Below are 15097 nucleotides of genomic sequence, written 5' to 3'. Positions count from 1 at the left end.
TAATTTGCCTGCTTTTAGTGGAAAATTTTAACTAGATTGATTGAGTTGATTTACTCAGCTAAAATTTTAAGCAAAATTATTTAATCAGACCAGCCCTGTTGCATATGCATTCTAGTCCATTAAAACTCATTGTTATTTTAGAAAAATAGCTCAAAATAGTTATTTTTGTCCCATTAATATTTCAAAGAAATAGAATTCAAAATGAATGCTGTGGATGCATGCAGCAGCTCTTTTTATCAGCATGACTAGTCTAGTTATTTTTTCCCATAAGTTTAGAGCTTGTTCACTAGCAAATAATTAGCGCACAATCAATTATAATTTAATCCCACAACTTTTTTCACACTCAAACATGGTCAAATTTTTCAATTTCTGGTGGTAAGTCATCATCGGGCATGAGTGTTAAGGGGTAAATATATTTTCACTACAAATCTTTTGGGATAGGCTATATGTAAGTTGACAGACAGATAATCTTTCTGAGTACTATAACTGCACAAAAAATGCCTTTCTTTTAGCATTTTTAGTCTTATTGTACAGATTATTTTTTATTCAAGAAAAAATTGTTAAAAATATTTTACTAAAGTATAACTATTACCAGGTGAGTTGCTGGACAAAATTTTTGAAGTGGTTAAAATATTTAGGTCTTTCTTTTTTTAAAATTTACAGCATTGCACTGATAACTTATAGATGATTGCAGCAGTTTTAAATAATTTCGGGATTTTTATATATACATGTTAATAATCTAAAATATTTTTTTGCAGAATGGAACTAATAGGAATTCTTTTATTAAATTCATGAATTCTGATGACTCTTAATTTCCATGTATTCAGTTTCATTGTGCTGCTGCTGTGGTGGTTGAGTGGTCATAGGGATGGACTCGCATCGCGGGGACCTGTGTTCAAAACCCACTGTTGCCACAGTGGTGGTTGGCTGAAGTTGTTTTTCTGTGGTTCCAAACTTTGAGGCACAAATGCAAGCTGATCTCCCATTGAAAAGTCTTGCCACAGAGAGCAGCAGGCCTACAAACAGTACAAATATTCAGTCATTAGACTTCACTCACTTCACTTCTGAAGTATAGCTGGCAGCACTGAAAAATCATATACAGCACTATATATATACACCCAGACTGTTAGGTACACACACTTCTACTTCTGGCACAACTCACTAGGTAGTAAGTTGCCCATGGCGATAGACCTGAGTTGTGCTCGGTTTGAAAAAAAAAGTTTCATTGTGAAACAAATGTTGATGCAATAAATGCTGCCCTATTTTGTCTAACATTCATTCATTTGGATCAAGCTTCTGGAGTATAATAATGGTTTTCTTTTTGCAGAATGAAATATGTACTCAACAGAAGTTTTTGATCAGCTTCAACATAATTCTTTGTATCATTGCCTCATTACTGTCGGTCCTCCCAAAAGTACAAGAGGGTAAAAAAATTTTTCATACAAAAATTTATTTTTACATTCTGGTTAAAACTTTTTAAAAATTGGTTTTCAGCTATTATTGTAAAGGCAATACTAAACACTTTGAAAATTACAATATAAAAAATTAGCTTAAAATACACCTTGGTTTATTTGATTTTTAAAAGACATTTTCCTGTAAGTTGAGAGACAAGTTGATGTATTATTTTATATGTTCTTGGAAGGATGCAAGATGGATCAAACCAAGAGGGCTGCAAAAACCAAAGTGAATTAATGATGGCATGTTCATGTGTCAATAAGCATTGACTTTAAACTTGACAATTAAAGATGATGTTTGTTTGCGAACATAAAATGATATTTATGAACAAACTTTCAAAAATTTTTATTTGCAAAAAGTTTTATGATTTTAGTAACATAAATAATTAATTGTTTTATATTTTTTGAAATCAAGGTTGGGTTACAATTTAATAATGACATTTTTTGGACATTGGGGGTCATCAGTTACAGATTAGGATAGAGGAAAAAGGTAGGGAAAAAATCTTCTTGCCACATTTTAAATTTATGGAGATATAAAAAAGCAGATTGGGGGGGGGGGAATTATTAGGGCGATAGAGTAAAACTAAATATCCAAAGGAGTTTCAATGTAATTCATTTATTCCAACCCACACATGAAACTGAAATATTATTATTGAACATCATTTTTCTTCCTGTGTAATTAGCAATTTTGTATCATAATTTTTTAATTATGTGATTTTGTTGTTTAATAGAAACTGTTTCACGGTTCCTTGATTAATTTTTTTTATTGAAAATTTAAGAGTAACATCAGTCTTTCTTTGATGAGTCATCATTTGGTATTTAAATACCTGTTGGACCACACAAAAAAAAGGGAACCTGGGTTAAACTTTAAAAATTATTTGCATGTATCCCCCTGGCTTTATGTGAGTTTGCTATAACATGATTTTAAAAAGTCAATTTTAGAAATTGCAACCTGAAAAATTTGACCTGTAGTTTAACGTTGATGGGCTAAAAATGGGCTAGCAAATTGAAGATACAACATACTTAAATCCTTTGATGACAAAATCTGTCTGATTTGATGATGTAGACAAGACAATTATAAGAGAAATTCTCAAACACGACTCGCCAGATCTCACTGATGAACAACAATTGGTAACACATTGACAGTGCTATGAGAATTTAAATAAAAAAAAGCAGTTCCAATGTAACTAGAATTTTCATATTTGTGAGGAATATTCAGAATTCTCTGGCTTTGCTACTGAAGTTTTTTATAAAGAATGCTACTTGTTTGCCAAATTGTGACTGTTTCATTAAAGAGTTATCAGCCTATCATACCAGGCTCTTGAGTAAATAAAACATCCACACTTACTAGAATCAATCAGTAGTGAAGACAGAAGTAAAAAGTATTTAATTCATTCATGTTGCGTGAATTCACAGGATTTATTCATAAGTTTCAATAACTAATTCATTTAGAAAAAAATTCTTTTGCTGCTGTGTTAATTTTTTTAATCCTTCTGAAGAAAACCAATCCATATCTCCATCTTCCTCATGTTAAATTCAACTCATTTTACACGATTTTGTCTTAAGTAATTTGAGGAACCAATTAATCGTGTAAATAAAATCGTTCCAGAAGGTATATATATTTGATCTAACATAGTAAACTCTTGAAGTATTTATGAGATTGGGGATAACTTGTTAAATTGGATAGAATCGTGGTTTTGAGATTTTTCACTTTTTATCGATAAGCTCGATCAGGGTATCAATGGGATTGTGAGCAAATTCACAGATTATGGGAAGCTTATGGGGGGGGGGGGGTATCTGGTCCTGATATTTGTACCGGGTTGCAAGTGATTAGCTGTTTAATTTTTTCTCATTTATTTTCCATTGATTTTGTGGTTGACCAGGCTTTTGACTCACAAAAATGAATGAAACCGGGCTGTGGGCTTGAAAATGTTTAGAACCACTGGTCTAGAATAAAGCAAAAGGGAGTGGCTACATACGAACTTGCATATGATTGCAGGATGGACTAATGATTGGAGCATGACCTTTAGCGTTGACAAGTGTATGGTTGCTCATTTTTGTTAAAACAACCCATGTTTCACGTATGAAATGAATGGTATTATTCCAGGTGCAACTAGGATCACTGATCTGGGTATTCTTATTGGCGAGCTGCTTAGGTTTTATGAACACTGTTCAGCGATGGTCAAAAAATCAAATAGAATGCTCAGTTTCATTCTTAAAAAGGTCTCTTACTGTTCTTTTAAAGTCATTCTTCTACTTTTCCAGAGCTCAGTTCGTCCTGGATTGGAGTATCCTGTAGGTTTGGGCAGGGCCCCCACATTCTGGAGTGGGGCCCCTAGGCTGGGATCTTTTGCGGTCCCCTCGGTCAGACTTTTCACGGTCCCCTTCTGTAGTTAATTTATAGCGTAAAAAGCAAAAAATGATGAGAACTGTCCCGGGCCCCAGGGCTAGAGCCCTGCTGCCCCCCCCTTTGTGGGGACCATGGGTTTGGGGAGAGATATGATTAAAATTTTTTAAATTTTGAACGGGATGGGTAAAATGGACTACGAGTTATTAATACACTGTTAATCATCTGCTTTAACAAGGGGACACCAGTGTTGATTGCTAAAAAACAATTCTATTTTGTGGTGTCGCAGGGAGTTTTTCTATAATTGGGGTTTGAAATAAATGGAATAACTTACCTCCAGGTGTCTAACATGATTGAAACATTTGAAAAGAGGTACGATAAACATATTGGAATAAATTGAGAAGCTATCCATATTTATATGAGGCGACTATAGCTTTTTATGGGCAGTATATTTATATTTCATCATAATTATTTGTTTTTTTATTGCTCTTATTGGGTTGCTGTATTTTGGATACAGTTAAGAGATATATATTCGACATTCATATTTTTTATGGGCATCTTTTTTCAGCTACCTTGTTGGGTATTTTGTCTGTTGTGGCATTTGTATTTGTAAAGCCCCAGGGCACCTGTACATATATATTCTCCCAATGGTCCAATTCAGCATTATAATAGATATAATAATAAAATATAATATTAATAAAATATGTGTTATAAAAATTGGGATTTGTGTCTTATAATTGATGTTGTGCGGTGCATGAAGGAAATATTTTAACTTTGGAAAGTATGAAGCGTAATCGAGGCGAGTCATATAAACAGGGTTTCACTGTAAATAAATGATTTCAGGAATTCCAGAGAATTCTCTGGAAATAAGATTTCTCGTTCCTGATTCCCAAAGGCTTCAAAATGTCGGAAATGTGAAACCCTAGGTAATAATTCATAAATTTTGTATATTTTTGTATTTTAGATATAGAAATGGTGGGTATGAATTCTGAATTCAAAGGATGTCTATAATTGTTTAAAAAAGGCCCTTGTCACAGATATTTGAATTTTAGTTTATGTGTTTGATTCTCAGAATATGGAATGCATCTGGTTCATTGGTCCTTTGCTGCTTTTGAGTTTGCTACCTTGCTTCAAGCTGTAGGTCATGTCTAATTATCCATTATTTTCCTAAAATGACTAGTGTGAGACAAACGCCATGAAATGAGAGTTTGTGTGTGTACATATTATCTAAAATAAAGCTATTGTTTTCTTTCTCTTGTTATTTAAATGTTAAAATATATGCGCTTCATTGTTATTTAGTAACATTTTTCATCCAAAGTGTGTAATATGATTTTTTCCCTTTTGCAGCTCAACCACGCTCTGGATTATTACAGTCGTCAATTGTAACATTGTATACCATGTATTTAACCTGGTCTGCTCTGCATAATTCCACTGGTAATCCACTGAAAATTCAATTCACATTTAGTTTTTAACTGTTTTTGTATTACTTGAGTTATCGAATATGTTTATCAATACAGTAAAAGTCCATTATAACGAGCTCACTATCACTGGAAATATTAGGCATATTGCTATAACAGACACACACCTCTCATTATAAGTGAATTCCAATTTTTTGCCTCTTCAGTTAATAAATTGTAGAATATTCCAGCTTTATCTTAATTAAAATTGTCTTTTAGATCATTTTGTTCTGATATCAGCGAATGAACAGGGTTCTTTCTTTCTCATTGACCAATTGAACAATCAAAATTCTCAAATATCATCTTATTGCTCATTTCCATTGCTTTATGGACTCTAATAATTTTCCATTAATTGGAAGGTTTTAAGCACTCGTTGAATGTTGAAAAAACTTTTGTTCACACACGGTTATTCGGAAATAACTTTTAATTGAAGTGCCAGTCATCACCCTGGCAATGAAAGAAAATTGCGGTTTGCCCATCACTGGAAGTGACAAAAGTCAAACGAAGTTGTCACATGTCCCATATGTATATTGGGAAAGCTAAAGAATAAGAAGTGGTAGAAAAAATGAAACCTTTCGCTATATATGCCTCTCTCTATCCTTTGTTAGAAGTACCTCAGAGTATGTGTGTAATGTTTATGAGGAGCATTTGCTATAATAAGTGGTAGTAACCCATCCTTGGTTTAAATTTTGGCGAGAGATAGAAAGGAAAACTTTTATATATATGGTTTTTTGGAATTTTGTTGACTCTCTGTAGCAAAAGTCTTCAAACTTTGTTTCTTGCTATAAACATATATTTTTTACATATATCTTACTTTTTTTATACCTTTGACATTAGCTTGCTTGAAAATCGCTTTTAATAACAAGATTCTTGTTATAAGCCTACTTATTATATCAGACTTTTGCAATATTATAGTCATTATTAATGAAATCTGGTTGTAAAATGAACTGAAATGGTACATAGGTAATGCCAGAATACTATCTGTGCAATTATTATTTTTTAAGAAATCGTATCCAAATGACTCATTTAATTTGGTAATATAAATTTCAAAGTTTTCAAGCAAAAAAAATTTTTTAAATACAGTGGAACTTCGGTTAACGAGCTTAATTTGTTCTGCTCGTTATACCAATCGAACTTCCCCATAGGAAATAACGGAAAGTATGATAATTTGTTCCACAATTAGTCATTCACATAAAAATGACTAACTGAAATGACATTCAATCAATAATTAAACACATTAATAATTATACATAATGCAATAAAATATGCCTAATATAAACAACACCATAAGTAAACTGACGATAATGTTTACAAATTAACTTACTCTAAACCAGTGATTTTCCACCTTTTGGCCAATTGAAAACCGTATTTTCAATTGGCCACTCAAGGAAAATATTAAAAAAAAACATTAAATTTTTGAAAAAAAATGATTGTGAATATTTTTAAATAAAAATAAATCAGTAACTTTGATGAATAAATAAAAAATAGACGTATGGGGGGCTCTGCCATAGAAATTATATACCAGAAAGGTCTCAGTGAGTCAAAAAAAGGTTGAGAACAGCTGAACTAAACTAGACCATGCATGCTCAACCGTTGATGTGTAGGCCAAATGTGGCCCTCAGGTTCATCTGATATGGCCCGCAATCTCAAACCTAATTTTGTAAGAATTAACTAAGCAGCACATTCTCAGATCACTGCAGTGAACTGCAGCACATTTACAGATTACTCAAGTAATTACTTAAGTGACCCGGGGCACAACTATGAATCACTAAAGTGTCTTGTTTTCCTCTCCATTACCTTCAATATATTTATCTAGCATTTGTACGCAGGAAAAGAAAGCATACATAATCCCCCCCATATGTAAAGTTCGAGGGAGGGGAACTCCCTTGAAAATTATTTTTCTCATGCATGTTTTATTTTTATGGGCATCTTTTTATCAGCCACCTCGTTGGGCATTTTGCCTGTTGTGGCGTTGTATTTGTATTTGGACTCCATTTCTGAAGTGGCTGTTGTTCGGATGTTACCTGTAAATGTTAAATCTATGGGATGCTTTCAGTTCCAACAAAATGTGGCCATTGTTCAGAGGTGGCTGTTAGAGGAGGTTTTACTGTATTAGTTTTTTCTTTCATGATATATGCTTTTATATTGGGTTGCTGTATTTTAGTTATATTTGATATCCATATTTTTTATGGGTATCTTTTTTCAGCCACCTCGTTGGGCAATTTGCCTGTTGTGGCCTTTGGATTTGTAAGAAAAATGAAGCCCAGGGTAGGAGATTCTGATAAGAATGATCATGTCTACTTTCACAAAATCTCAGGCATATGCAAAGCTGCTGTGTTTTTAATAAATATTTTATATTTTAGTTTTATCAGTAAATATGTGAAAGAAAATGATATGGCACAATAATTAATTAAAAAAGTTGAATTGTTTTGCAATTAAATTTTATTTATGATTAACAAATGAAATTATGATTTTGTTTTCAATTTTGATCTTAGAAAGTGAATGCAAGCCTGAAATTTGGGGCAAGTCTGTTGAAGGACATTTTGATGCACAAAGCATTGTTGGCTTGATTATTTGGTTCGCTTGTGTATTATACTCCAGGTATGGTGTAACAAGTGAATTTCAATCTATTCTCTGTTCCTTCTAAGTTTGGTCCTGATGTAAACAAAAGCACATGTGCAATAGTTAAAATGATTGGTTGAAGAACATTTCACCTCTCCTACATTACAAAACTGCCAAAAATATATTCCTTTGTCGTTTGCCTGTCGTATCATAAAATATCTCATAATTTTTATTTTTTATTTATTCAGTATCATTTCAAAGTTATCTGGAAGACAAAAAATTTCTTTTTAAAGATCAGTCAAAGCATTTTTCCTGCTATGTCTTCAGGGTGGGTGTTGAAGTATCATGGGTTTTTAATTATTATTTCTGGTCAGAAACTGATTTGATATACACTTGTATACACTTCTTCAAGAGTTCTCGCAAAAGGAGCTTTCTTCTTTATGGTTTGATGATATAACTGAAATGTGCATGTCTATCCTGTTTGACAGACCCATTTGAAAATTTATTTTTTGCAGCAGCTCAGGGAATCCTATAAACAACAGTTACTGTTAACAAGACTTTTTTTTTCCTCCACATGCTCTGACCTACACCGGAAGGGAGGGGATCACTAATCATGATGAATATACACATTTCAAAAGAACTCGGTTCCATTTTAGCAGCTTGTTGGGAAGGGTAGGGGGCATTGAGGTGGAAAAAATCTCAGGATTATCACGAGGATATGAATGTAACGTTTGAAAAACTGGTTTGAAAGTGTACTGCTCATTCTTGATTAGGTTAACCTCATTATAACAGACACTATAGATCCAGGGTTGAAGCTATGGGCGCATTTTGCGAAAAATGCAAAAGAAAATCTTAGAAGACCAAAGTAGTAGTAGCCACTTTCGTAAAAATGCATACAGGAGGTACGAAACGAGTAGACATCCATCCATCAGTCATTAGCATTTTCACTTTTTTGCTAAAGGAATCTTTTATCTAACTTAAACCCGGTATAGATCCACTATGGGGGGGGGGCGCAGTAGCCCAGGTTGATGAGATACTCGCCTAAAGTACCAAAGGATGTTTAGAGGTGTCATGAGTTCGATACCCGGTTTGTCCTTGTCAGAAAACTTTCCTGACACGGGTACAACAGAAACGGTGACATGACCACAGAAAAAAATTGCTACGGCACGGAGTCCCCCATCGAGGGGTTAGCGCACCAACCTCTCGATGAGTATAAAAACAAGCCTGCCGTTCGGAATCGGCAATAAATTGTAGGTCCCGGTCTAATTAGCCCTCGTGTGCAGAGAATGACTGTGGTGCGACAAAAATGATCAAATGATCCACTATGGAGTGGCCTGTGAGAAAGTCTGGCCTATGGGCTCACTAAAGATCCCGGTCCAGGGACCCTTGCTGCTGGATGTTGGAGTCATGGCTCGCAACATAGGCGTGGATAAAAATTGAAATTGTCTCAGCAGAAACAGGATATTAACAATAGGTTGAAGTAAAGACCAAGAATGCTGAAGTAAAAAGTACTGGACAACTCCATCAAATTAGAGCTGCTACAGCCCATGGAAAATTAAGAAATATTTAAATATACATGGCTGCAAGAAAAATAAAAAATGGCAACCCAACAGTAAGTTATTCATAATTTGTTTTATGTTATAATTGGTAGAATATTCAGCATGGGGAAATCATACAGTATAAATTAGCTCAGAAACGAAATTGTGGAATTTTGAAAGAAATAAAGTAATAAGAAAAAATTAGTTGGCATCCCCAGTATCTGCTATAAACTAAAGTCTCACAAGCTTTTATAACGACTATGGCCCAACATCCTGCAGCAAGGCCCCTAGACTGGGATCTTTGGCAGGCCCCCAGACCAACCTTTCAGGTGCTCTTTTATAGTAAACTTGTGGTGTGAAAAAACAAAAAGGAAAATCGTTCTAGAGGCTCTCCCGGGCTGCAGTCCTGTCATCCCAACCCTTTAAGAAGGTGCCATGATAACGAAAGAATGCCTATCAAATTTTTTTTTATATATAGCTCTTCCTATTATAATTAGTGAATTAGTGTTATCAGCTGTTTTTATTCCAACAAAATTTGGAAAACAGTGAAATTTTTTAATCTCAGGAAAATTCTTTTATAATGAATACACGATCTCTTATTTGAGAAAAAGATAATGCACTTGTTCTGTTACATGTAATGAAAGGGCAGGTAAAATTACAACCAATGGAGATAAAGGATGCCGAGTGATATCAAAAATTACTTCAGCCATTTGTATACATCTAGACCCAAGCTATCAGGAATGGAGTTTAGTAGTGTCATTGAAGGCTTTAATAAAATTATTAATATCCCCAGTTTATTTTTAACTCTTGGTAAATGTAGGAGTTACTTTCTTAGATTCATCACAAGTAAGAATTTTTTTTGAATAAATCAAACAAATTTTAGTTTTATAGGTGTTTATATCATTTGTTCAGCATTCCTTTTTGATCCTTTTCTGATCTTTGTTAAACAACAGTAGATACTTTTTCATGAAAGTTAGATAGAGGGAAAACGATAAAGTTATAAACAACATTTATATGTGCTTTGTATGACAGCGTTAAATACTGTTTTTCTTAACTCTCCACAAAAAATTTGTCTAAAATTGTGCAGTATATAAAATCAACTTAAGTAAAAAATAAATTACTAAAAACAACCAATTAGAAAAACATCAAACATTTCTCATATATTGCCACAAATATAGATCACGATTTTTTCTCTTTAGTATTCGAACATCAACAAATAGTCAAGTGGGGAAAATTACTATGGCTGAAAAAATCTTGATAAAAGAGGATTCACCAGGTGAGTAAATTCTTTGATTTTCATACTAAGCATGAAAATTCTTTTGAATGCATGTATCAAAAAATACTGCTGAGAACTCTGTCTGTAAATTTTCTTTCACTCCCTTTTTGATGTGGAAATATCTTAATTTTTGTTTGAGTGGTGGGGGGAGTGTGCAAATTACGTGCAAAAATTAATCTTTCTTAGATATATATAGAGTTGAATATTTCTGAAACTAAGATATCAGTATGGGATATTATTTTAAAGAAGAAGAATGCAGGCTTGTGATATTGATAATTGTTCATACAGTAGGTGTCCAAAGTTTATATTGGAAATTTTAGTGAAAACTTCAAACTTAAATACTGGGTCTATATTGTTTATAAAAACTATAAATAGAAGTAAAGGAAAAAATGAAAAATTATTTAAAAGTAGAGACTGCCTTAGTATTTGAAACTTAATTTTTGCTCAAGCGTGTTTTTCTACTTTTGGATAGGATTTAAATTTGGTTGGGATGTGCCTCTCCAAGCACTTGCAAAATGGAAAAAGAATTATCAGGGGCAGGAAAAACAGAAAGAGGAATCTATAAAACACTCCCCCCCCCTTCTCCAAAGAAAAAAAAATTGTCAAGGCTTCATCAGGTGCAAACGTAGAAAGTGGCTAAGTTCAACTAACTACTGACTCTAGAACTTAGGTATTGTCCATAGTGATGAGAATATTACTGTTTTGAATTTTTTTTAGATTATTCTAGCCAATTATAAGTTTTGAACACAAAGCAGAATTTTGTGAAAATTGATATTTTATGGTTAATATGCTTGAAAATTGATTGGGGTGTATATCAGATATTTAAAACTTTTTTGTGTGAGGTACCGGGGGTCTCTAACTGAATACTTAATGTTCAGCCCATGACCTGATAATGTAATTGAATTTCTACGAGTTATATTTTTGAAGTTCAAACATAAAAATGTTAATAAATTTAAATGATACCTACAACAAAGAGAGCGTTCACGAGAGACTTTATTTTGTAATTTCATAGTTTGGCTTGCAGAATATTTTTTCTTCAGAATATTGCTGACTGATCCTTTGCCACCTGGGGTGTAATGTGATAGGCCTCCTCGTGGTGCACCCTGGGTAATGCTAAATCTATCACACGTCATTGTCATCGCTTATTTGTGCTCATATCCTTCACTTTCAATAGCCCAGATTACATGTTTTTTTCTACACATCTTGCAGTACTTGTCTTGCGTCTTGTTTTGTCCTGTACATGTTTGTGTCTTGTGTCCAACCCCTCATTGTGGACCCTGCTTAGGCGGGGAGGGGTCCTCCCAGACAGGGCGTTGCTTCTAGCGTATGCTCTGTCTGGGACGCTGTCTACCTGCGTGTTTGCTGTGCGTGGAGACCCGTAAGGCTGGAGATGGGGATCCTGGTTAGCCTGATGCGCTAGCTTTGGCCTCGGATTCAGCCGAAACGAGAGGCTTGGATTAGCCCCGTCCAGGTCAATCGGCTGTGGTCGCCTCGGTGGCTGAAGGGGTTACACTACTGGGCAGGTAGAGGGGCCAGGCCTGCCGGACGTCGTTGAGGTTTGTTGGTGCTGCTTCACGACGATCTTGGATCTTGAACGCGTCTGCTTGCCTGCTTTGGTGGTGTATAGCTCCCACCTAACCTGACGTTGCTACTAACCTTCACCGGTTACGTGTGCGCGTCCCCTCGTAGGGCTCCATGGTGGGCATGGTGGGTGGGAGTGGAACAATACCCATTCAAATATGGGAAAAAATCAAAATGCACCAAAATGTCAAAGAACTGCTTCAAACCAAACACATGTCAATGTAACTGCTTCAAATTCATCAACTGTCTCATTTTTCTTTCTGCACTCTTCAGATGCCGAAAAACCGCTGGCAAAAGTATCGCCATTTGTAATAGATAAAGCTCTCTATGGCACAGTTGGTACCTTAAAATCAGTGAAGGCCCTTCATTCAGGAGACCTTCTCATCATCGAAACTAACACATCCAAACAAGCCGAACTCATTCAAAAGGAGACATTCGGAGACATTCCAATAACAGTCAAAATTCATCCCACGTTGAATTATTCACGTGGTGTTATTTCAGATACTAACTTAATTAACATGAATGAAGAAGAACTAACACAAGAGCTGGCGTCTCAAGGCGTAACATCAGCCAAACATATTATGAGCCACAAAGATGGCAATCCAGCTCCAACACTTAATATAATTCTCACGTTCTCTTCACCAACGTTGCCGAAAGATATCAAAATAGGTTATTATAACCTCAAAATCCGGCCATACATTCCTAACCCCGTTCGATGCTTCAACTGCCAAAAATACGGTCACTCACGAACGGTGTGCCGTAGTCAACCCACCTGCGCAAAGTGCGGTGAGAAGGACCACATTTTGGACAACTGCACTAATTCACCATTCAAGTGTGTCAATTGCGGTGGCGACCACCCTGCATTTGACAGAAAGTGTCCGAAATGGAATGAAAAAAAAGAGATCCAGAAGTTCAAGGTCCTTAATAACATCTCGTATATTGAAGCACGCCATCCTATAATCCCTAACCAAACTCCAATAGCTAGTAGATCATACTCTAATATGGTAACAAATCCATCAACAGCTAATACGACTAACAATATCACCAAAGCATCTGTAACAACTCAGACTGAACCAATAGCTGATACATCAACTCAAACATCATCATCTAACCAACCGTGTAATAGTTGTGGCTGCTATTGCTCTGCTGGATTCCGGAGGGAGTCCACTACCTCCGAAGAAGAGGCAGGAAAAGCAACAGCGCACACATTCAAAAAACCTACTGGTACTAAACCCAAGATTAATTCTGGAAATAAATCTAAAAAGTTAAAGACCGGATATTCAAGAAAAGCGATACAGAGAGCAATTAAATGTCCCACCCTCCAGAATGTATCACTAATTGATGACAAGTCAATTGGTGACATGGATCTTGATAATCCGTCACAAACTGGTGGTACTCGCCGGAAACTAGACCGGAATAAATTCAAAGACGTTGAACCGTCTACTTCTACTTAATTTATGGCCAACATAATTCAATGGAACATTCGTGGTCTTAGATCCAATTATGAAGATCTCAAGGATTTGATCAATCGTTATCATCCGGTTTGCGTGGCACTCCAGGAAACTTTTACAAAGCCCTCGGAGACATTCCCTCTTTCGTATTGACTATGATGACGGGAGTAGGGCTTACCGCGGTGTTGCTCTGCTGGTTCCACATCACGTGTCGTCGCGCGTTTTAATGCTGCGCACGAACCTGCAAGCCATCGCGGTGGAAATCTCTACAGGCCTAAAAATTACCATCTGTTCCATTTATTTGCCACCAAATGACACCATCTTACAGAGGGATCTAGAAGATCTGATTGATCAATTACCACCACCATTTTTTCTTCTTGGAGACTTCAATGCACATAGCATGATATGATATGGGGTTCTAACAGCAACACCCCCTCGTGGGGAAATGGTAGAACGGTTGTTAGACGACATGGACCTTGCCATCATGAATGATGGCAGTTTCACCCATTTCCATGACCCAAACAATAGTTTCACTGCAATAGATCTATCCTTATCACCCTCACTCTTGCCGAACTGGTCCTGGTCGGTCGATCCGTACCTCCACGGGAGCAATCATTTTCCTCTAGTGGTTAAGTGCCTTGATCGAAGCCATAGCATACCTGAGGGTCCTCCTCGGTGGAAGCTTGTGGCCGCCCGATGGGCAGACTTCACGGTCAAGGCAGAAATCACGGAGGATATGGTTTTGCAACCCGACGTTGACCACTGTGTCGACCTTGTGACCAGTTGTATCATCTCTGCAGCAAATGAAACAATACCCAAAGTCTCCTCGAAACTTCCTAAATTTCCTAAACCTTGGTGGAACCACGAATATAATCTTACGATTAAAGCACAAAAGAAAACACGGAGTAGGTTCCGGCGGTATCCTACCCATGACAACAAGTTGGCATTTTTAAAAGCAAAGGCGATAGCGAGAAGAACCAGGCGCCAGGCTCAACGTGAGTCCTGGCACAAGTTTACCACGGGAATCAATTCATCTACTTCATCTAAAGTCATTTGGGACCGGATCCGAAAAATAAATGGTCATTATCAGTCTCATCCGATCACTATTTTAAACACCAATGGCACTATCATCAGCGATGTGAGGGATATTACGGATACCATCGCCGCCCAATTTCGCCACTGTCTCCAGTGATGCGAATTATCCCCCATTGTTTTATCCCATTAAATCATCGGCCGAACGTACATCGTACACCTTCCGGCCTTTTACACCGGAGGGATACAATTCATTGTTCACCCTTCATGAACTGACGACGGCCTTGCAGCGAAGTCCTGACTCAGCTGTAGGGCCCGATGCCATTCATTATTCTATGATTCGGCATCTCTCACCAGAATCACTGTCACATTTACTCATATTATTTAATCGGATCTGGG

At 36.1% G+C, this 15097-nt stretch overlaps 1 protein-coding gene across 1 annotated transcript in view; it reads left to right on the top strand.

Annotated features, from left to right (window-relative positions):
• LOC149080019 (putative serine incorporator) overlaps nt 1-15097 on the top strand; it is a 49291-nt gene that overhangs the window by 19897 nt on the left and 14297 nt on the right. Inside the window, exons 7-10 of the mRNA XM_089238955.1 lie at nt 1328-1424; nt 5149-5235; nt 7754-7859; nt 10558-10634. Coding sequence (XP_089095081.1) covers nt 1328-1424; nt 5149-5235; nt 7754-7859; nt 10558-10634 — 367 coding nt within the window. The remainder of the gene's footprint in view (nt 1-1327; nt 1425-5148; nt 5236-7753; nt 7860-10557; nt 10635-15097) is intronic.

The sequence above is a fragment of the Pholcus phalangioides genome, unplaced genomic scaffold (assembly GCF_987345545.1).
Source record: "Pholcus phalangioides strain wild (caught in Gottingen) unplaced genomic scaffold, Ppha-v1.0 ptg000011l_1, whole genome shotgun sequence".
NCBI lineage: Eukaryota > Metazoa > Arthropoda > Arachnida > Araneae > Pholcidae > Pholcus > Pholcus phalangioides.
The sequence above is the reverse complement of the archived record's forward strand: the minus strand, read 5'-3'. Positions and strand labels throughout refer to the sequence as shown.